General features: G+C 45.9%; 1 protein-coding gene and 1 pseudogene across 1 annotated transcript; both read right to left on the bottom strand.

The window, feature by feature from the left end:
* Positions 1–202: 202 nt before the first annotated feature.
* Positions 203–1220, bottom strand: LOC138671853 (olfactory receptor 52K1-like). The gene is given in 2 exon segments (XM_069759983.1): positions 203–734; positions 736–1220. Coding segments are annotated over 2 exon segments (1017 nt in total).
* A 17909-nt stretch (positions 1221–19129) lies between these two features.
* LOC138671852 (olfactory receptor 52M1-like) lies at positions 19130–20070 on the bottom strand (annotated as a pseudogene).
* Between the last annotated feature and the right edge of the window lie 2539 nt (positions 20071–22609).

Here is a 22609-nt window from a genome sequence, read left to right as displayed (position 1 = left end):
GAAAGTGAAATAGGAGGAGAATCTGGCTACGTCCTCACTGATATCACATTCATAAGGAAGAAAGTAGCTAGGACCTTCTCTTTTTCATCTTTCAAGAGCAATACATATTTCAAATTGGGAAAAAAAAACATTGCTGAATTCATAGGCCCTGAAAAGATCAGAATGGATTTTAGTAAGTTCCTTGTAATTGATACTGTTGACATCACTTTACGAGATTACGTCTGCCATTCCGGTAGGAGTGCTGCACACGTTGAGTGTTCATATCGGAGCAGACATTGGTAGAACATATGAAGTGAATGCTGAAGACGGATTTCACTCTGTTCCTTATCTGCTTGGTCCTTACTCCATACACAATGGGGTTAATGAGAGGTGGTAGCATCAGGTACACGTTGGCCAATAATATGTGAATGTGAATGGGGACTTGCTTTCCAAACCTGTGGACAACAGAAGACAGAACTACTGGTATGTAGAATGAAAGGATGGCACAAATATGGGAGGCACATGTACCCAAAGCCTTCATCCTGGCTTCCCTAGAGGCCAGCCGAAATACGGCCCTAAGAATCAGGACGTAAGAGCAGATGATGAAGATCAGATCTAATCCTACAATGAAAAGAGCCACCACGAGGCCATAGATGTTGTTAAAAGTGGTATCGGCACAGGCTAGTTTCACCACGGCCATGTGCTCACAGTAAGAGTGGTGGATGACATTGGATGAGCAGAATGGAAGCCTTTTTAGGTAGCGGTACCATCAATGCCACCGCTCTACTGATGGCCAATATACCTATTTGTATTATCAGCCATTTTGTTAGTATTGAGGTGTATCTTAGAGGATTGCAGATAGCAACATATCTATCAAAAGCCATGGCCAGGAGTAGAGCCGACTCCATAATGGCAAAGGAATGGAGGAAGAACAGCTGGGTTAGGCAAGCCTCAGAGTAAATCTCCTGAGATTTCAACCATAGGATCCCCAACATCTTGGGTGTGGTGGAATTAGACAAAACCAAGTCAATGGATGACAACATGCAGAGAAAAAAGTACATTGGCTCATGGAGGCTCTGATCTATCCTGATGATGAAAAGCAGAGTGAGGTTTCCAATGACTGATGTAACATAAACCACGGTGAAGCTGAGCGCAAGGTAGAGGTAGAGATGTTCTAGGCCAGGGATCCCCAGGAGGACAAAATGTACAGGAAGTAAGCTCGAGGAATTCTGCAGAGACATGGCCGTCTTATCTCATTCATGGAAAGTCTCTAGGAAGAAACATCAGACATCAGCAAAGACTTGGAACAGATAAAAGCTCATGGCCTACAAATGTCCTCTCTTTGGTCGTGTTACACATGGTCTGTTTAATGGCTTGGGAGACATTTCCTACCTTCTGATGGGACATACATAGAAATCGTGAGACTATAGCTCACAGCTTTTGAGCCTTTACAGAGTAATTTTCCTACTACTGAAGCCCTAGATTCCTCTTACATTGCACCCATAAAGTACGATGCCAACAACAGTGCCCCACAAACACTGTATGATACGCCCTGTTGTGAATTCTGTGGCAGAGTTCACTCCTGTGGTCACAAGTGGTACTTCGGCTGATTCTCTCTGGGAGCTTCCGTTTGTGGAGGAAAGTGGTACTGCAGCTTCTGAGTTTCCTCCCTCAGGTGATCTGGTGAGGTCGTTAGCTGCTTCTCTACTTAACTCCACCTGATGCTTTGATCCATGCTTCCTGTCAATGTTCCAGTGTTGGACTTGTGTTTCTCTGGATCATTCCTGTGGCCTGCTGCTCTGGATAGCTAAGTGCTTCTCTGCTATTTGTTGCTATTTTTTCTGTCCAGCTTGTCTATTTGTTTTGCTGGAAGCTCTGGGACGCAAAGGGTGTACCTCCGTGCCGTTAGTTCGGTACGGAGGGTCTTTTTGCCCCCTTTGCATGGTTTTCTTTAGGGTTTTGTGTAGACCGCAAAGTTATCTTTCCTATCCTCGTTCTGTCTAGAATATCGGGCCTCACTTTGCTGAATCTATTTCATCCCTACGTTTGTCTTTTCATCTTACTCACAGTCATTATATGTGGGGGGCTGCCTTTTCCTTTGGGGTATTTCTCTGAGGCAAGGTAGGCTTATTTTTCTATCTTCAGGCTAGTTAGTTTCTCAGGCTGTGCCGAGTTGCATAGGGAGCGTTAGGCGCAATCCACAGCTGCCTCTAGTTGTGTTTGGAGAGGATCAGGAATTGCGGTCTACAGAGATTCCACGTCTCAGAGCTCGTTCTATTATTTTGGGTTATTGTCAGATCACTGTATGTGCTCTGACCGCTATGTACATTGTGGTACTGAATTGCCTTTCATAACAGTACAGGAAGCCAAAAGTACTAATGATTCTCAATAGAGGGAAAAAAGAAGTTCTGAGACCATTTTTTTTCCTTTGCACTGTGATTTGTCTTTTTTTCCCTTAGAAATTTGGGTGGTTCAGGACACAGGTGTTACAATGGACATTAAAGGTCTGTCTTCATGTGTAGATCAGCTCACGGCAAGAGTTCAAGATATTCAAAATTTTGTGGTTCAGAATTCTTTGTTAGAACCGAGATTTCCTATTCCAGATTTGTTTTTTGGAGATAGAACTAAATTTCTGAGTTTCAAGAATAATTGTAAACTGTTTCTGGCTTTGAAACCTCGTTCCTCAGGTGACCCAGCGCAACAGGTTAGGATCGTCATTTCTTTTTTGCGCGGCGACCCTCAGGACTGGGCATTTTCTCTTGCGTCAGGAGATCCTGCATTGAGTGATATCGATGCGTTTTTCCTGGCGCTTGGATTGCTGTACGATGAGCCTAATTCAGTAGATCAGGCAGAAAAAAGAGTTATATTGCCAGAAATTTAGAAAATGGTCCGTGCTCACTCAATGGAATGAATCTGCGCTTGCAGCCATTTTCAGAAAGGGTCTCTCTGAAGCCATTAAGGATGTCATGGTGGGATTTCCTATGCCTGCTGGTTTGAATGAGTCTATGTCTTTGGCCATTCAGATCGGTCGACGCTTGCATGAGCGTAAATCTGTGTACCATTTGGCGGTATTACCTGAGATTAAACCTGAGCCTATGCAGTGCGATAGGACTATGACCAGAGTTGAACGGCATGAACACAGACGTCTGAATGGTCTGTGTTTCTACTGTGGTGATTCCACTCATGCTATCTCTGATTGTCCTAAGCGCACTAAGCGGTTCGCTAGGTCTGCCGTCATTGGTACTGTACAGTCAAAATTTCTTCTGTCCGTTACCTTGATCTGCTCTTTGTCATCGTATTCTGTCATGGCATTTGTGGACTCAGGCGCTGCCCTGAATTTGATGGACTTGGATTATGCTAAACGTTGTGGGTTTTTATTGGAGCCCTTGCAGTGTCCTATTCCATTGAGAGGAATTGATGCTACACCTTTGGCCAAGAATAAGCCTCAATACTGGACCCAGCTGACCATGTGCATGGCTCCTGCACATCAGGAGGTTATTCGCTTTCTGGTGTTGCATAATCTGCATGATGTGGTCGTGTTGGGGTTGCCATGGCTACAAGCCCATAATCCAGTATTGGATTGGAATTCCATGTTGGTGTCCAGCTGGGGTTGTCAGGGGGTACATGGTGATGTTCCATTTCTGTCAATTTCGTCATCCACCCCTTCTGAGGTTCCAGAGTTCTTGTCTGATTACCGGGATGTATTTGATGAGCCCAAGTCCGATGCCCTGCCTCCGCATAGGGATTGGGATTGTGCTATCAATTTGATTCCTGGTAGTAAATTCCCAAAAGGTCAACTGTTTAATTTATCCGTGCCTGAGCACACCGCTATGCGCAGTTATGTGAAGGAATCCCTGGAGAAGGGGCATATTCTCCCGTCATCGTCGCCATTAGGAGCAGGGTTCTTTTTTGTAGCCAAGAAGGATGGTTCGCTGAGACCGTGTATAGATTACCGCCTTCTTAATAAGATCACTGTTAAATTTCAGTACCCCTTGCCATTGTTATCTGATTTGTTTGCTCGGATTAAGGGGGCTAGTTGGTTCACTAAGATAGATCTTCGTGGTGCGTATAATCTGGTGAGAATCAGGCAAGGCGATGAATGGAAAACTGCATTTAATACGCCCGAGGGTCATTTTGAGTATCTAGTGATGCCGTTCGGACTTGCCAATGCTCCATCAGTGTTTCAGTCCTTTATGCATGACATCTTCCGTGAGTACCTGGATAAATTCCTGATTGTGTACTTGGATGACATTTTGATCTTCTCGGATGATTGGGAGTCTCATGTGAAGCAGGTCAGAACGGTTTTTCAGGTCCTGCGTGCTAACTCTTTGTTTGTGAAGGGATCAAAGTGTCTCTTTGGTGTGCAGAAGTGTTGTGAATTCTGTGGCTGAGTTCACTTCTGTGGTCACAAGTGGTATTGCAGTCTCTGGGCTTCCTCCCTCAGGTGTTTTGGTGAGCTCGTTGGCTGCCTTGCTATTTAGCTCCACCTGAGTCTGTCTTCCTTGCTCCTTGTCAATGTTCCAGTGTTGGATCTGAGCTACTGCATCTTTCCTTGGGCCTGCTGCTCTGCTAGATAAGTGCTTCTAGTTTGTTTTCTGTTTTTTCTGTCCAGCTTGTTATTATCTTTTGCTGGAAGCTCTGAGAAGCAAAGGGGTGCACCGCCGTGCTGTTAGTTCGGCACGGTGGGTCTTTTTGCCCCTTTTGCGTGGTTTTCGTTTTAGGGTTTTTTGTAGACTGCATAGTTCTCTTTGCTATCCTCGCTCTGTCTAGAATATCGGGCCTCACTTTGCTGAATCTATTTCATTCCTACGTTTGTCTTTTCATCTTGCTAACAGTCATTATATGTGGGGGCTGCCTATTCCTTTGGGGTATTTCTCTGAGGTAAGTCAGGCTTGTATTTCTATCTTCAGGCTAGTCAGCTCCTCAGGCAGTGCCGAGTTGCATAGGTAGTTGATAGGCGCAATCCACTGCTGCTTTCAGTTGTGTGAGGATAGATCAGGTACTGCAGTCTACAGAGATTCCACGTCTCAGAGCTCGTCCTATTGTTTTGGGTTATTGCCAGATCTCTGTATGTGCGCTGATTACTGCACGCTGTGTTGCCTGATTGCCAGCCATAACAGTACAAGGAGCCATTCAATGATTTCCAATAGAGGGAAAAAAGAAATCCTGACATCATTTTTTTTTCTTAGCTCTGTCTTCAGTCTTTTTTTTCCCCTAGACATTAGAGTGCTTCAGGACACAGCTGTGGACATGGATATTCAGGCTCTGTGCTCCTCAATGGATAATCTCGTTGTAAATGTACAAAAGATTCAAGATACTATTGATCAGAAATCGATGCTAGAACCAAGAATTCCGATTCCTGATTTGTTTTTTGGTGACAGAACTAAGTTCCTGAGCTTCAGAAATAATTGTAAGCTATTTTTGGCCTTGAAACCTCATTCTTCTGGTAATCCTATTCAACAGGTTTTGATTATTATTTCTTTTTTGCGCGGCGACCCACAGGACTGGGCGTTTTCTCTTGCACCAGGAGATTCTGCATTGAGTAATGTTGATGCATTTTTCCAGGCGCTGGGATTGCTTTACGATGAGCCTAATTCAGTGGATCAAGCTGAGAAAAATCTGCTGGCTTTATGCCAGGGTCAGGATGATGTAGAAGTATATTGTCAGAAATTTAGAAAATGGTCAGTACTCACTCTGTGGAATGAATCTGCACTAGCGGCTTTGTTCAGAAAGGGTCTCTCTGAAGCTCTTAAGGATGTAATGGTGGGATTTCCTATGCCTGCTGGTTTGAATGAGTCTATGTCCTTGGCCATTCAGATCGGTCGTCGCTTGCGCGAGCGTAAATCTGTGCACCATCTGGCGGTATTGTCTGAGAGTAAGCCTGAGCCTATGCAGTGCGACAGGACTATGACTAAAGTAGAACGGCACGAACACAGACGTCTGAACAGACTGTGTTTCTATTGTGGTGATTCTACTCATGCTATTTCTAATTGTCCTAAACGCACTAGGCGGTTCGATAGCTCTGCCGTTATTGGTACTGTACAGTCCAAATTCCTTTTGTCCATTACCTTAATGTGCTCTTTGTCATCATATTCTGTCATGGCGTTTGTGGATTCAGGCGCTGCCCTGAATCTGATGGATTTGGATTATGCTAAACGTTGTGGATTTTTCTTGGAGCCTTTGCGGTGTCCTATTCCGTTGAGAGGAATTGATGCTACACCTCTGGCCAAGAATAAGCCTCAGTACTGGGCCCAGCTGACCATGTGCATGGCTCCTGCACATCAGGAAGTTATTCGCTTTTTGGTACTGCATAATTTGCATGATGTGGTCGTGTTGGGGTTGCCATGGCTACAAACCCATAATCCAGTATTGGATTGGAACTCTATGTCGGTAACCAGCTGGGGTTGTCAGGGAGTACATGGTGATGTTCCATTTTTGTCTATTTCGTCATCCATTCCTTCTGACATCCCAGAGTTCTTGTCGGACTTTCAGGATGTATTTGAAGAGTCCAAGTCTGATGCCCTTCCTCCGCATAGGAATTGTGATTGTGCTATCGATTTGATTCCTGGTAGTAAATTCCCTAAGGGTCGTTTATTTAATTTGTCCGTACCTGAACACACCGCTATGCGCAGTTATGTGAAGGAGTCCCTGGAGAAGGGACATATTCGCCCATCGTCGTCACCATTGGGAGCAGGGTTCTTTTTTGTAGCCAAGAAGGATGGTTCGCTAAGACCGTGTATTGATTACCGCCTTCTTAATAAGATCACTGTTAAGTTTCAGTATCCCTTGCCATTGATTTCTGACTTGTTTGCTCGGATTAAGGGGGCTAGTTGGTTTACTAAGATTGATCTTCGTGGTGCGTATAATCTGGTGAGAATCAGGCAGGGAGATGAATGGAAAACGGCATTTAATACGCCCGAGGGTCATTTTGAGTATCTGGTGATGCCGTTCGGACTTGCCAATGCTCCATCTGTTTTTCAGTCTTTTATGCATGACATTTTTCGTGAGTATCTGGATAAATTCTTGATTGTTTACTTGGATGACATTTTGATCTTCTCAGATGATTGGGAGTCTCATGTGAAGCAAGTCAGAATGGTTTTCCAGGTACTGCGTGCTAATTCCTTGTTCGTGAAGGGATCAAAGTGTCTCTTCGGTGTGCAGAAAGTTTCATTTTTGGGGTTCATCTTTTCCCCTTCTACTATCGAGATGGATCCGGTTAAGGTTCAGGCCATCCAGGATTGGACTCAGCCGACATCTCTAAAAAGTTTGCAGAAATTCCTGGGCTTTGCTAATTTTTATCGTCGCTTCATCTGTAATTTTTCTAGCATTGCCAGACCATTGACCGATTTGACCAAGAAGGGTGCTGATTTGGTTAATTGGTCTTCTGCTGCCGTGGAAGCTTTTCAGGAGTTGAAGCGTCGTTTTTGCTGTGCCCCTGTGTTGTGTCAACCTGATGTTTTTCTTCCGTTCCAGGTCGAGGTTGATGCTTCTGAGATTGGTGCAGGGGCGGTTTTGTCACAGAGAGGTTCTGGTTGCTCAGTGTTCAAACCATGTGCTTTCTTTTCCAGGAAATTTTCTGCTGCTGAGCGTAATTATGATGTGGGCAACCGAGAGTTGCTGGCCATGAAGTGGGCATTCGAGGAGTGGCGTCATTGGCTTGAGGGTGCTAAGCATCGCGTGGTGGTTTTGACTGATCATAAGAACCTTACTTATCTTGAGTCTGCCAAGCGCTTGAATCCTAGACAGGCCCGTTGGTCGTTATTTTTTGCTCGTTTTGATTTTGTGATTTCATACCTTCCGGGCTCTAAAAATGTGAAGGCGGATGCTCTGTCTAGGAGTTTTGTGCCCAACTCTCCGGGGTTATCTGAACCGGCGAGTATCCTCAAGGAAGGAGTCATTGTGTCTGCCATCTCCCCTGATTTGCGGAGAGTGTTGCAGAAATTTCAGGCTAATAAACCTGATCGTTGTCCGGCCGAGAAACTGTTCGTCCCTGATAGGTGGACTAGTAAAGTTATCTCTGAACTTCATTGTTCGGTGCTGGCCGGTCATCCAGGAATCTTTGGTACCAGGGAGTTGGTTGCTAGATCCTTCTGGTGGCCATCTCTGTCACGGGATGTGCGTGCTTTTGTGCAGTCCTGTGGAATTTGTGCTAGGGCTAAGCCCTGCTGTTCACGTGCCAGTGGGTTGCTTTTGCCCTTGCCGGTCCCGAAGAGGCCTTGGACACATATTTCGATGGATTTCATTTCTGACCTTCCCGTTTCTCAAAAGATGTCTGTCATTTGGGTGGTCTGTGATCGCTTTTCTAAAATGGTCCATCTGGTGCCCTTGGTTAAATTGCCTTCCTCCTCTGATTTGGTGCCTTTGTTCTTCCAGCATGTGGTTCGTTTACATGGCATTCCTGAGAATATTGTTTCTGACAGAGGTTCCCAGTTTGTCTCGAGGTTCTGGCGAGCCTTTTGTGGTAGGATGGGCATTGACCTATCTTTTTCCTCGGCCTTCCATCCTCAGACTAATGGCCAGACCGAACGAACCAATCAGACCTTGGAAACATATCTGAGATGTTTTGTTTCCGCTGACCAGGATGATTGGGTGTCATTTTTGCCGTTGGCTGAGTTCGCCCTTAATAATCGGGCCAGCTCGGCTACCTTGGTCTCTCCATTTTTCTGCAATTCTGGGTTCCATCCTCGTTTCTCTTCAGGACAGGTTGAGTCTTCGGACTGTCCTGGTGTGGATTATGTGGTGGACAGGTTGCAGCAGATCTGGACTCAGGTAGTGGACAATTTGACCTTGTCCCAGGAGAAGGCTCAGCTTTTCGCTAATCGCAGACGCCGTGTGGGACCCCGACTTCGTGTTGGGGATCTGGTTTGGTTATCTTCTCGTCATATACCTATGAAGGTTTCCTCTCCTAAATTTAAACCTCGTTTTATTGGTCCGTATAGGATTTCTGAGATTCTCAATCCGGTGTCTTTTCGTCTGACCCTCCCAGACTCCTTTTCCATACATAATGTATTCCATAGGTCGTTGTTGAGGAGATACGTGGCACCTATGGTTCCATCTGTGGAGCCTCCTGCCCCTGTTTTGGTGGAGGGGGAATTGGAGTATATTGTGGAGAAGATTTTGGATTCTCGTGTCTCTAGACGGAAACTCCAGTATCTGGTCAAATGGAAGGGTTATGCTCAGGAAGATAATTCCTGGGTTTTTGCCTCTGATGTCCATGCCCCAGATCTTGTTCGTGCCTTTCATGTGGCTCATCCTGGTCGGCCTGGGGGTTCTGGTGAGGGTTCGGTGACCCCTCCTCAAGGGGGGGGTACTGTTGTGAATTCTGTGGCTGAGTTCACTTCTGTGGTCACAAGTGGTATTGCAGTCTCTGGGCTTCCTCCCTCAGGTGTTTTGGTGAGCTCGTTGGCTGCCTTGCTATTTAGCTCCACCTGAGTCTGTCTTCCTTGCTCCTTGTCAATGTTCCAGTGTTGGATCTGAGCTACTGCATCTTTCCTTGGGCCTGCTGCTCTGCTAGATAAGTGCTTCTAGTTTGTTTTCTGTTTTTTCTGTCCAGCTTGTTATTATCTTTTGCTGGAAGCTCTGAGAAGCAAAGGGGTGCACCGCCGTGCTGTTAGTTCGGCACGGTGGGTCTTTTTGCCCCTTTTGCGTGGTTTTCGTTTTAGGGTTTTTTGTAGACTGCATAGTTCTCTTTGCTATCCTCGCTCTGTCTAGAATATCGGGCCTCACTTTGCTGAATCTATTTCATTCCTACGTTTGTCTTTTCATCTTGCTAACAGTCATTATATGTGGGGGCTGCCTATTCCTTTGGGGTATTTCTCTGAGGTAAGTCAGGCTTGTATTTCTATCTTCAGGCTAGTCAGCTCCTCAGGCAGTGCCGAGTTGCATAGGTAGTTGATAGGCGCAATCCACTGCTGCTTTCAGTTGTGTGAGGATAGATCAGGTACTGCAGTCTACAGAGATTCCACGTCTCAGAGCTCGTCCTATTGTTTTGGGTTATTGCCAGATCTCTGTATGTGCGCTGATTACTGCACGCTGTGTTGCCTGATTGCCAGCCATAACACAGAAGGTTTCATTTTTGGGGTTCATCTTTTCCCCTTCTACTATCGAGATGGATCCGGTTAAGGTCCAAGCCATCCATGATTGGACTCAGCCGACATCTCTGAAAAGTCTGCAAAAGTTCCTGGGCTTTGCTAACTTTTATCGTCGCTTCATCTGCAATTTTTCTAGTGTTGCCAAACCATTGACCGATTTGACCAAGAAGGGTGCTGATTTGGTCAATTGGTCTTATGCTGCTGTGGAAGCTTTTCAAGAGTTGAAGCGTCGTTTTTCTTCTGCCCCTGTGTTGTGTCAACCAGATGTTTCTCTTCCGTTCCAGGTCGAGGTTGATGCTTCTGAGATTGGAGCAGGGGCTGTTTTGTCACAGAGAGGTTCTGGTTGCTCAGTGATGAAACCATGCGCTTTCTTTTCCAGGAAGTTTTCGCCTGCTGAGCGAAATTATGATGTGGGCAACCGAGAGTTGCTGGCCATGAAGTGGGCATTCGAGGAGTGGCGTCATTGGCTTGAAGGAGCTAAGCATCGCGTGGTGGTATTGACTGATCATAAGAACTTGACTTATCTCGAGTCTGCCAAGCGCTTGAATCCTAGACAAGCTCGTTGGTCGTTGTTTTTTGCCCGTTTTGACTTTGTGATTTCGTACCTTCCGGGCTCTAAAAATGTGAAGGCGGATGCTCTGTCTAGGAGTTTTGTGCCCGACTCTCCGGGTTTATCTGAGCCGGCGGGTATCCTCAAGGAAGGAGTAATTGTGTCTGCCATCTCCCCTGATTTGCGGCGGGTGCTGCAAAAATTTCAGGCTAATAAACCTGATCGTTGCCCAGCGGAGAAACTGTTTGTCCCTGATAGGTGGACAAATAGAGTTATCTCTGAACTTCATTGTTCGGTGTTGGCTGGTCATCCTGGAATCTTTGGTACCAGAGAGTTAGTGGCTAGATCCTTTTGGTGGCCCTCTCTGTCGCGGGATGTGCGTACTTTTGTGCAGTCCTGTGGGATTTGTGCTAGGGCTAAGCCCTGCTGTTCTCGTGCCAGTGGGTTGCTTTTGCCCTTGCCGGTCCCGAAGAGGCCTTGGACACATATCTCTATGGATTTTATTTCTGACCTTCCCGTTTCTCAAAAGATGTCAGTCATTTGGGTGGTCTGTGATCGCTTTTCTAAGATGGTCCATCTGGTACCCTTTTCTAAATTGCCTTCCTCCTCTGATTTGGTGCCTTTGTTCTTCCAGCATGTGGTTCGTTTGCATGGCATTCCAGAGAATATTGTTTCTGACAGAGGTTCCCAGTTTGTTTCGAGGTTTTGGCGAGCCTTTTGTGGTAGGATGGGCATTGACTTGTCTTTTTCTTCGGCTTTCCATCCTCAGACTAATGGCCAGACCGAACGAACCAATCAGACCTTGGAAACATATCTGAGATGCTTTGTTTCTGCTGATCAGGATGACTGGGTGTCCTTTTTGCCTTTGGCTGAGTTCGCCCTTAATAATCGGGCCAGCTCGGCTACCTTGGTTTCGCCGTTTTTCTGCAATTCTGGGTTCCATCCTCGTTTCTCTTCAGGACAGGTTGAGTCTTCGGACTGTCCTGGTGTGGATACTGTGGTGGACAGGTTGCAGCAGATTTGGACTCAGGTAGTGGACAATTTGACCTTGTCCCAGGAGAAGGCTCAACGTTTCGCTAATCGCAGACGCCGTGTGGGTCCCCGACTTCGTGTTGGGGATCTGGTTTGGTTATCTTCTCGTCATATTCCTATGAAGGTTTCCTCTCCTAAGTTTAAACCTCGTTTTATTGGTCCGTATAGGATTTCTGAGGTTCTTAATCCTGTGTCTTTTCGTCTGACCCTTCCAGATTCTTTTTCCATACATAACGTATTCCATAGGTCATTGTTGCGGAGATACGTGGCACCTATGGTTCCATCTGTTGAGCCTCCTGCCCCGGTTTTGGTGGAGGGGGAATTGGAGTATATTGTGGAGAAGATTTTGGATTCTCGTGTTTCAAGAAGGAAACTCCAGTATCTGGTTAAATGGAAGGGTTATGCTCAGGAAGATAATTCCTGGGTTTTTGCCTCTGATGTCCATGCTCCCGATCTTGTTCGTGCCTTTCATGTGGCTCATCCTGGTCGGCCTGGGGGCTCTGGTGACGGTTCGGTGACCCCTCCTCAAGGGGGGGGTACTGTTGTGAATTCTGTGGCAGAGTTCACTCCTGTGGTCACAAGTGGTACTTCGGCTGATTCTCTGTGGGAGCTTCCGTTTGTGGAGGAAAGTGGTACTGCAGCTTCTGAGTTTCCTCCCTCAGGTGATCTGGTGAGGTCGTTAGCTGCTTCTCTACTTTACTCCACCTGATGCTTTGATCCATGCTTCCTGTCAATGTTCCAGTGTTGGACTTGTGTTTCTCTGGATCATTCCTGTGGCCTGCTGCTCTGGATAGCTAAGTGCTTCTCTGCTATTTGTTGCTATTTTTTCTGTCCAGCTTGTCTATTTGTTTTGCTGGAAGCTCTGGGACGCAAAGGGTGTACCTCCGTGCCGTTAGTTCGGTACGGAGGGTCTTTTTGCCCCCTTTGCGTGGTTTTCTTTAGGGTTTTGTGTAGACCGCAAAGTTATCTTTCCTATCCTCGTTCTGTCTAGAATATCGGGCCTCACTTTGCTGAATCTATTTCATCCCTACGTTTGTCTTTTCATCTTACTCACAGTCATTATATGTGGGGGGCTGCCTTTTCCTTTGGGGTATTTCTCTGAGGCAAGGTAGGCTTATTTTTCTATTTTCAGGCTAGTTAGTTTCTCAGGCTGTGCCGAGTTGCATAGGGAGCGTTAGGCGCAATCCACAGCTGCCTCTAGTTGTGTTTGGAGAGGATCAGGAATTGCGGTCTGCAGAGTTCCCACGTCTCAGAGCTCGTTCTATTATTTTTGGGTTATTGTCAGATCACTGTATGTGCTCTGATCGCTATGTACATTGTGTTACTGAATTGCCTTTCATAACAACGCCCACAGTGAATTCCTCCACCACAAACAGTATGATGAGCTTACTGTACTCCCTCAGCAAAGTATGGTGAGCCCAATAAAGTATGTTCCTCATGTAATATAAGGGGCCTACATACAGTATAATGGCGCCACACCTCACCACACTGTATAATGGCCCCCTCTAGCCCTCCAAACAGTCCAGTCGCCCGCACACAACCCTCCGCACAGTATTATGGACCCCACACAAACCTTCACACTGCATAATAGCCTGCATACAGCATAATGACCCACACATAACCCTCCATAAAGTATACAGGCTCCCACATAGCTCTCCAAACATAGCTTACTGAACTGCTCTTAAGGGGGTTACAAGCTTTATTTGCTTAATGATTATTATTATTTTGCTCCATTTTGTGAGTGATTTTTGTCTTTTGCACCACGATTGTATTTTGTCATCACATTTGCTGCTATCTGTTAATTTTCAGGATTTTTCCCGGGGAGCCTCATTAGCTCTGGTTACCATCCTGACTAGACTAGTGTGCTTTATCATCACACATAGTGGAGGAAGGTCTCTGTGTATGGGGGGCACTTACACGGCCCTCCACACTGTTGCCCATTTGTTAACCTTGTGGTTTTTTAATTGCTTTTATCGTGTTTGTGGCTTGTCTTACTTTAATTGTCTTAATAAAATTACTATTGTTATTTGTTATATAGTTTGCGGTGATCCTTACCTTTACACGCTACTTTCTTCTCTTTGGTCACGCCTGCCGTCATTGGTAGTACGCCGCTGCTTCTGGTGTATTTTAGTACCGAACAGCATAACTAGGGGGCACTAATGGATTGTAATCGGTGCACGCTTTGTCTTGAGATGGTCTCCACCTTTTTATGGAGTACTTTACAGAATTTACAAGGAGCAGTGTCTTGGCGCTGACTCCTTCCCCAGCAGAGACGAGCAGGGTTGATGCACCGTACACACTTGCCGAGAAGCACGGACTCATAGCTTCCAACCGTCCCTCATTCTGCGGGACTGTCCCGATTTTCAGGCTTTGCCCCGCAGTCCCGCACGGGACTCTGCATCTCCCGTAGACAGCAGGAGAAGCAGCCGACACGCCCCCTTGCATGAGGCCACGCCCCTTCCACCGGAGTCCGTTATCTTCCAGTGTGCGTGGTACAGCTCAGAGGGAGAGAGAGGGGACATTTTTTAGGTACGTGTCACGGAGGGGGGGGGGGGTGTGTGTAGGTGCTGAAATCTTTGCCTGCATTGTAAGCAGAGCTGCTGGGAGTGGGACACATCTACAGCCGGGAGCCTCGCCTGTACACTGGCACCTGATCAGATATCAGCAGATATTGCATTACTGTCCAGGCCTCTGTTGTCACTTTGGGGACAACTTTTCTTTTTTACTTAAATTGCGTTTATTTGAAGCCTAAAAATGATTTTTTTGCAGTTAGGTTTTGTTAATAATGTTGCACCATTTCCTTCTTTTAAGTCAGCTGAGAATAAATCAGTGAGCTTGTTTCGATCCTCTAATGGTAGAGGTTGTAACTCTTATCTGTCTTTTTCGGAGCTCCTCTTAGCTGATCTGTGACCTCAGAATACATCAAAGTTGAAAGTTCAGGGAAACAAAGAGTCCGTAAAAAAGCCGAATTTTGCAATATTTTTAATGAAAGCACAAAAATGACTTTTTACCCCAATACATGAATATAAGTTAAAAAAAATGTCGACGATGATAATCTCTGGAAACAAAGGACATTTTTAGCTTGGCAGAAATTCTGCACGTGAAATATACTAGGATTTCCACAAGCCTCCTGTGTACAGACGCTCGAGTTATCTCCCCATCTGTTTCCTATAATTCTGACTCCTCGTTCTCTCGCCGCCATCTTCCCCCAATGTTCTGCTCAGTCTGTAGAAGCCATCATTTTCTGCAGCCTCTGATTCTGTGCTTTGTATTCTGTGATCTTGGGGTGCGATGTTGTCACGTGCCGCTGTCTCTCCATTGCCGGTATGTGGCGTCCTGCTCACCGCCACCATTTTTACTTGGGTCCCTCAGTGATGAGCGTCCTGCTCTTCAGGACAGGTCTTTAGAGTGGACCAAATTGAATCCGCCAGGACGGGGTTGAAAGAAAACCAAGCCCCCCAAATCCTAGCACTCACCTCTCCTGGTTCCACCCTATACCTCTGCCGGTAATCACGTGACTCATGCCCAACACATAAGCCAGAGCGAGAAGAAGGTTGAAGAGGAGCGACAAGAGGACTGGGCAGTGAGGAGACGCGTGCGGGGAGGGCGAAGGACAGGTGAGAACAATAGTTTATCGCTTTTTTTTTAATTCCTTCCTTAATCTTTGCATCCAGTAAATTGATGGCCACAAAACTGAACACAAGGACGCAGGGAAGACCGAGGACTACTAAGGCTAGAAGAGCGGTGGAGCAGAACTTATTCCAGAAGCTGAAGTCACAGCGAAGAAGCAACATGAAAAATGATGAAGACAAAGAAAAGCGTCTCTCTTATCGGGAGGAGAACATGTATAATACCGTATGGAGGAAACATGAAAACCTTCCAGTGTAGTTCTATGAATCTGAGTCTGGAGTGGCAATGCGGCCACGTAGCCTGTGGTACAGCTCGGGGTGTCATCGCCGGGGCAAAAATGTTGCACCTTATAACTATTAGACATAACATTTTAAAATACATTGTTATTATTTTTTTGACATAAACCTAATCATATCCCAATCCTAACCTACACCGTGGGTGTAACCTCCTCCAGACTCCTAATCCTGACTCCAGTCCTAACCTTCACCTTAGTTGTAACCTCATCCAGACTCCTAATCCTGACTTCAGTCCTAACCTTCACCTTAGTTGTAACCTCATCCACTCTCCTAATCCTGACTCCAGTCCCAACCTTCCCCTTAGTTGTAACCTCCTCCAGACTCCTAATCATGACTTCAGTCCTAACCTTCACCTTAGTTATAACCTCTTCCAGGCTCCTAATCCTCACTCTAGTCCTAACCTTCACCTTAGTTGTAACCTCCTCCAACCTCCTAATCCTGACTCCAGTCCTAACCTTCACCTTAGTTGTAACCTCCTCCAGACTCCTAATCCTGACTCCAGTCCTAACCTTCTCCTTAGTTGTAACCTCCTCCAGGCTCCTAATCCTGACTCCAGTCCTAACCTTCACCTTAGTTGTAACCTCCTCCAGACTCCTAATCCTGACTCCAGTCCTAACCTTCTCCTTAGTTGTAACCTCCTCCAGACTCCTAATCCTGACTCCAGTCCTAACCTTCTCCTTAGTTGTAACCTCCTCCAGGCTCCTAATCCTGACTTCAGTCCTAACCTTCACCTTAGTTGTAACCTCATCCACTCTCCTAATCCTGACTCCAGTCCTAACCTTCTCCTTAGTTGTAACCTCCTCCAGACTCCTAATCCTGACTCCAGTCCTAACCTTCTCCTTAGTTGTAACCTCCTCCAGACTCCTAATCCTGACTCCAGTCCTAACCTTCTCCTTAGTTGTAACCTCCTCCAGGCTCCTAATCCTGACTTCAGTCCTAACCTTCACCTTATTTGTAACCTCATCCACTCTCCTAATCCTGACTCCAGTCCCAACCTTCCCCTTAGTTGTAACCTCCTCCAGACTCCTAATCATGACTTCAGTCCTAACCTTCACCTTAGTTATAACCTCTTCCAGGCTCCTAATCCTCACTCTAGTCCTAACCTTCACCTTAGATGTAACCTCCTCCAAACTCCTAATCCCGACTCCAGTCCTAACCTTCACCTTAGTTGTAACCTCCTCCAGGCTCCTAATCCTGTCTCCAGTCCTAACCTTCTCCTTAGTTGTAACCTCCTCCAAACTCCTAATCCCGACTCCAGTCCTAACCTTTACCTTAGTTGTAACCTCCTCCAGGCTCCTAATCCTGACTCCAGTCCTAACCTTCTCCTTAGTTGTAACCTCATCCAGACTCCTAATCCTGACTCCAGTCCTTATCTTCACCTTAGTTGTATCCTCCTCCAGGCTCCTAATCCTGACTCCAGTCCTAACCTTCTCCTTAGTTGTAACCTCCTCCAGACTCCTAATGCTGACTCCAGTCCTAATCTTCACTTTAGTTGTAACCTCCTACAGGCTCCTAATCCTGACTCCAGTTCCAACCTTCACCTTAGTTGTAACCTCCTACAGGCTCCTAATCCCGACTCCAGTCCTATCCTTCACCTTAGTTGTAACCTCCTCCAGACTCCTAATCCCGACTCCAGTCCTAACCTTCTCCTTAGTTGTAACCTCCTCCAGACTCCTAATCCTGACTCCAGTCCTAACCTTCTCCTTAGTTGTAACCTCCTCCAGACTCCTAATCATGACTTCAGTCCTAACCTTCACCTTAGTTATAACCTCTTCCAGGCTCCTAATCCTCACTCTAGTCCTAACCTTCACCTTAGTTTTAACCTCCTCCAACCTCCTAATCCTGACTCCAGTCCTAACCTTCTCCTTAGTTGTAACCTCCTCCAGACTCCTAATCCTGACTCCAGTCCTAACCTTCTCCTTAGTTGTAACCTCCTCCAGGCTCCTAATCCTGACTCCAGTCCTAGCCTTCACCTTAGTTGTAACCTCCTCCAGGCTCCTAATCCTGACTCCAGTCCTAACCTTCACCTTAGATGTAACCTCCTCCAAACTCCTAATCCCGACTCCAGTCCTAACCTTCACCTTAGTTGTAACCTCCTCCAGGCTCCTAATCCTGTCTCCAGTCCTAACCTTCTCCTTAGTTGTAACCTCCTCCAAACTCCTAATCCCGACTCCAGTCCTAACCTTCACCTTAGTTGTAACCTCCTCCAGGCTCCTAATCCTGACTCCAGTCCTAACCTTCTCCTTAGTTGTAACCTCATCCAGACTCCTAATCCTGACTCCAGTCCTTATCTTCACCTTAGTTGTAACCTCCTCCAGGCTCCTAATCCTGACTCCAGTCCTAACCTTCTCCTTAGTTGTAACCTCATCCAGATTCCTAATCCTGACTCCAGTCCTAACCTTCACCTTAGTTGTAACCTCCTCCAGACTCCTAATGCTGACTCCAGTCCTAATCTTCACTTTAGTTGTAACCTCCTCCAGGCTCCTAATCCTGACTCCAGTCCTAACCTTTTCCTTAGTTGTAACCTCATCCAGACTCCTAATCCTGACTCCAGTCCTTATCTTCACCTTAGTTGTAACCTCCTCCAGGCTCCTAATCCTGACTCCAGTCCTAACCTTCTCCTTAGTTGTAACCTCATTCAGATTCCTAATCCTGACTCCAGTCCTAACCTTCACCTTAGATGTAACCTCCTCCAAACTCCTAATCCCGACTCCAGTCCTAACCTTCACCTTAGTTGTAACCTCCTCCAGGCTCCTAATCCTGTCTCCAGTCCTAACCTTCTCCTTAGTTGTAACCTCCTCCAAACTCCTAATCCCGACTCCAGTCCTAACCTTCACCTTAGTTGTAACCTCCTCCAGGCTCCTAATCCTGACTCCAGTCCTAACCTTCTCCTTAGTTGTATCCTCATCCAGACTCCTAATCCTGACTCCAGTCCTTATCTTCACCTTAGTTGTAACCTCCTCCAGGCTCCTAATCCCGACTCCAGTCCTAACCTTCACCTTAGTTGTAACCTCCTCCAGGCTCCTAATCCTGACTCCAGTCCTAACCTTCTCCTTAGTTGTAACCTCATCCAGACTCCTAATCCTGACTCCAGTCCTTATCTTCACCTTACTTGTAACCTCCTCCAGGCTCCTAATCCCGACTCCAGTCCTAACCTTCTCCTTAGTTGAAACCTCCTCCAGGCTCCTAATCCTGTCTCCAGTCCTAACCTTCTCCTTAGTTGTAACCTCCTCCAGGCTCCTAATCCTGACTCCAGTCCTAACCTTCTCCTTAGTTGTAACCTCATCCAGACTCCTAATCCTGACTCCAGTCCTTATCTTCACCTTAGTTGTAACCTCCTCCAGGCTCCTAATCCCGACTCCAGTCCTAACCTTCACCTTAGTTGTAACCTCCTACAGGCTCCTAATCCCGACTCCAGTCCTAACCTTACTTATGTTGCAGAAATTGAAAGACCAGTATCATTGGTCAAAATGGCTTTATTGTCCCTGCTATGATAATGTATATTCGGGTAACTGAAAAAAGTTGCACAATGTTCTTGTAGATACCTGCAGTCAGTTTTGTTTTCCACCACAGTGAAACAGTCTCTTTACTCGATTGCGTAGCTGCCTGGTTTGGACGCCATACACAATGGGGTTTATGAATGGTGGAAGCAACAAATAGATGTTAGCCAACAAGATGATTATGGAAGCAGGGACGGCTTTTCCAAATCTTTGGACAACTGATGAGAGGACAACCGTGATATAGAAAACCAGGGGGCACAAATATGGGAGATGCATGTACTGAGGGCTTTGAACCTGGCTTCATTGGTGGCTAATTTAAATACAGCTCGAAGAATGAGAAAGTAAGAGCAGACAATCAAGACCAAGTCTACAGCTACGATGAGAAGAGCCACTACCAGTCCATAAATACTATTAATCGTGGTGTCAGAACATGCTAACTTCACCACAGCTATGTGGTCACAAAAGGAATGCTTGATTACATTGTGTGCACAGAGTGACAATCTCCGAAAGAGAATTGGCATAGGAAGCACCACAACTATCCCTCTACCCAAAGAGCCAAGACAAATCCATGAAACAAGGCGATCCGTCAGCAAAGAACTGTACCGAAGTGGGTGACATATTGCCAGGTATCGGTCAAAAGCCATGGCTAGAAGTATGGAGGACTCCATGGTGGCGAAAGAATGGATGAAGAACATCTGGATGAGGCAAGCATCAAATAAAATTTCTTGGGAGTTGAACCAAAGGATATTCAAGAGTTTGGGTGTGGTAGAGTTGGTCAATACAAGGTCAATGGAAGACAGCATGCAGAGAAAGATATACATGGGCTCATGGAGGCTGCGATCGATCCTGATGATTAAGAGAAGAGTCACATTCCCTATCACAGAGACCAAATACACAGTGAAGAAGACAAATGCGATATACACATAGGAGGATTCCAAGCCGGGAATTCCGAGTAGAAAATAATTGGGAGGAGAACTTGTAAGATTTGACATTTCGGAACTTCAGTGACACCTAAAAAATGCAACGAAAGTATTAATAGAAAAAAGCCAACTGCACAATCAACAGATAAGCCCTCAGAACTGAAGCAGAACCACCAAGGGCTCACCATAAGGGCTTACACATAGCACTAGATTGTGGAGAGTCCTGGTGGTTAACCTTGCCTGCCTAGTGGAGGAAGTATTTCCATAGCAGAATAGTTCTGGTGCGGTTATTCGGCTCCACACAACAATATTTCTATTAAGTTACTCCATTAAATGAGCGCATCACCATATTTTGGATGAAAAGCGGTGGTCTGCTGCGTATTTCAATATATTAACACATTTCGTATTAAAAGGAAAAATTACACTCACAAGTCTGTTAAAAAATTAAGCCCTTCATTCCAAAATCCAAGACATAGACAAGGTATGCAGGGGGTGCATGGAGTCAGGAGTTGTGGAGAGTCCTGGTGGTCTACTTGCCTCCCTAGTGGAGGAAGTATTTCCATAGCAGACTTCTAAGGGTCTCAAGATAACACAATATCCTGGGTCAGGATTGAAGAAAGTCATAGGACTCTATAATCGCCTCATGATAAAAACATATGGAAGTCAACAGAAACATTAAAAGACCAAGGGCTTGTTCAGTAGGAAGCCCTTAGTTAACCCATGCATAATCTTAAGTTGTCAGTTGAATGATCATTGGGCAAAGTGTTCAGCCGACAGTTGTCCATCCTGACTTCTCCATAGACAGGAGCTCGGCTGGATGCTCCTGCGTTCTATATGAAAAAATTGTTACCAAACTCCTCAGGCAAATCTAGGGGAACTGCAAGGGCATTTCTCCTGTCACAGTCAAAAGGGTGGGCACAATTGGGCATTAGCCCCCTTCTTGGTTAAGGGTGAGATAGGTGCGATGAGGAACGAGAATTGCGGAATAAATTGTCTGTGCAATGTTGTAGTTTGTTTTTAACACGTTTGCTACTTCTCAGGTCACAGTGCTCAAATCCCAGTAAACCTGCACTGTGCCACGCTGCCTGCCTGCCTGTCTATCATCCATTCCTGCCAGCCTATCAGCCATGCCTGTCTGTATCTCTATCAGCTGTGCCCGCCTGCCAATTTGTATATCAACCGTGCCTACTGGCACCCGCCATCCTGGATGCTGATACTATTGAAAGATATAATAAGAGGGAGCGTTGTCTGATGCTCCTTCCACCATCATACTTCTTCAGCATCTGACATCTCAGAGCAGTGGGCGCAATGACATCAATACATGGCACCCAATGCGCTGAAGTGTGTGGTACTTCAGAACACTCGCTGTAGACACCGAAGCAGCAGGGGAACGAGAAGGAGAGGTGAGAATTATATACTTGTTTTTTTTTAAAAAATCAGTGAGGAAATTGTGGTGGCTATAATACTGTATGGAGGACTATGGGGAATGCATTATACTATATGGAGGACATGCATTAAACTATATGGAGGACTATGGGGAGTGCATTATACTATATGGAGGACTATGGGGAGTGCATTATACTATATGGAGGACTATGGGGAGTGCATTATACTATATGGAGGACTATGGGGAGTGCATTATATTATATGGAGGACTATGGGGAGTGCCCTCATCATCTCCCACCTCGACAATTGCAACATGCTCTCTCCATGGCCTACCTGCTAGCACTCTTGCTCCTCTCCAATCTGTCCTTAACACTGTTGCCCTACTAATCCATCTCTCTCTTTGCCACTCCTCCACTTCTCCCTTTTGCAAATCCCTTCAGTGGCTCCCAATTCCCTAGCATATCCAATTCAAGCCACTAACACTGATCTACAAAGCGGTCCATAACCTGTCTCCTCTGTACATCTGTGAACTAATCTCCCGATATTTACACTCACGTAATCTCAGGTCCACCCAAGACCTTGTTCTCTTCTCCACACTTATTTGTTCCTCACCCAATCGCCTCCAAGACTTCTACCAAATATCCCCCAACCTCTGGAATTCTTGGCCCCAACACGTCCGATTTTCCACCACTTTGGGATCCTTTAGATGAAACCTGCAAACCCATCTCTTCAAAAAAGCTACAGCCTGCAATGACCGCACCTCTACACCACTGGAACTGCTGCAACACCCGAACCTTTTGTCTCCTTTCCCATCATCCTGTAGAGTGTAAGCCCACAAGGGCAGGTCCTCTTCCCTTTGTTCTAGTCTATCATTGTCAGTTTGTTCACTGTAAGCAATATCTCTATTTTGTACATAACGCCTATAACGACTATGGGGAGTGCATTATACTATATGGAGGACTATGGGAAGTGCATTATACTATATGGATGACTATGGGGAGTGCATTATACTATATGGAGGACTATGGGGAGTGCATTATACTATATGGATGACTATGGGGAGTGCATTATACTATATGGAGGACTATGGGGAGTGCATTATACTATATGGATGACTATGGGGAGTGCATTATACTATATGGAGGACTATGAGGAGTGCATTATACTATATGGATGACTATGGGGAGTGCATTATACTATATGGAGGACTATGGGGAGTGCATTA

The sequence above is a fragment of the Ranitomeya imitator genome, chromosome 3, assembly GCF_032444005.1.
Source record: "Ranitomeya imitator isolate aRanImi1 chromosome 3, aRanImi1.pri, whole genome shotgun sequence".
In the NCBI taxonomy this organism is placed as follows: Eukaryota; Metazoa; Chordata; class Amphibia; order Anura; family Dendrobatidae; genus Ranitomeya; species Ranitomeya imitator.
The sequence above is the reverse complement of the archived record's forward strand: the minus strand, read 5'-3'. Positions and strand labels throughout refer to the sequence as shown.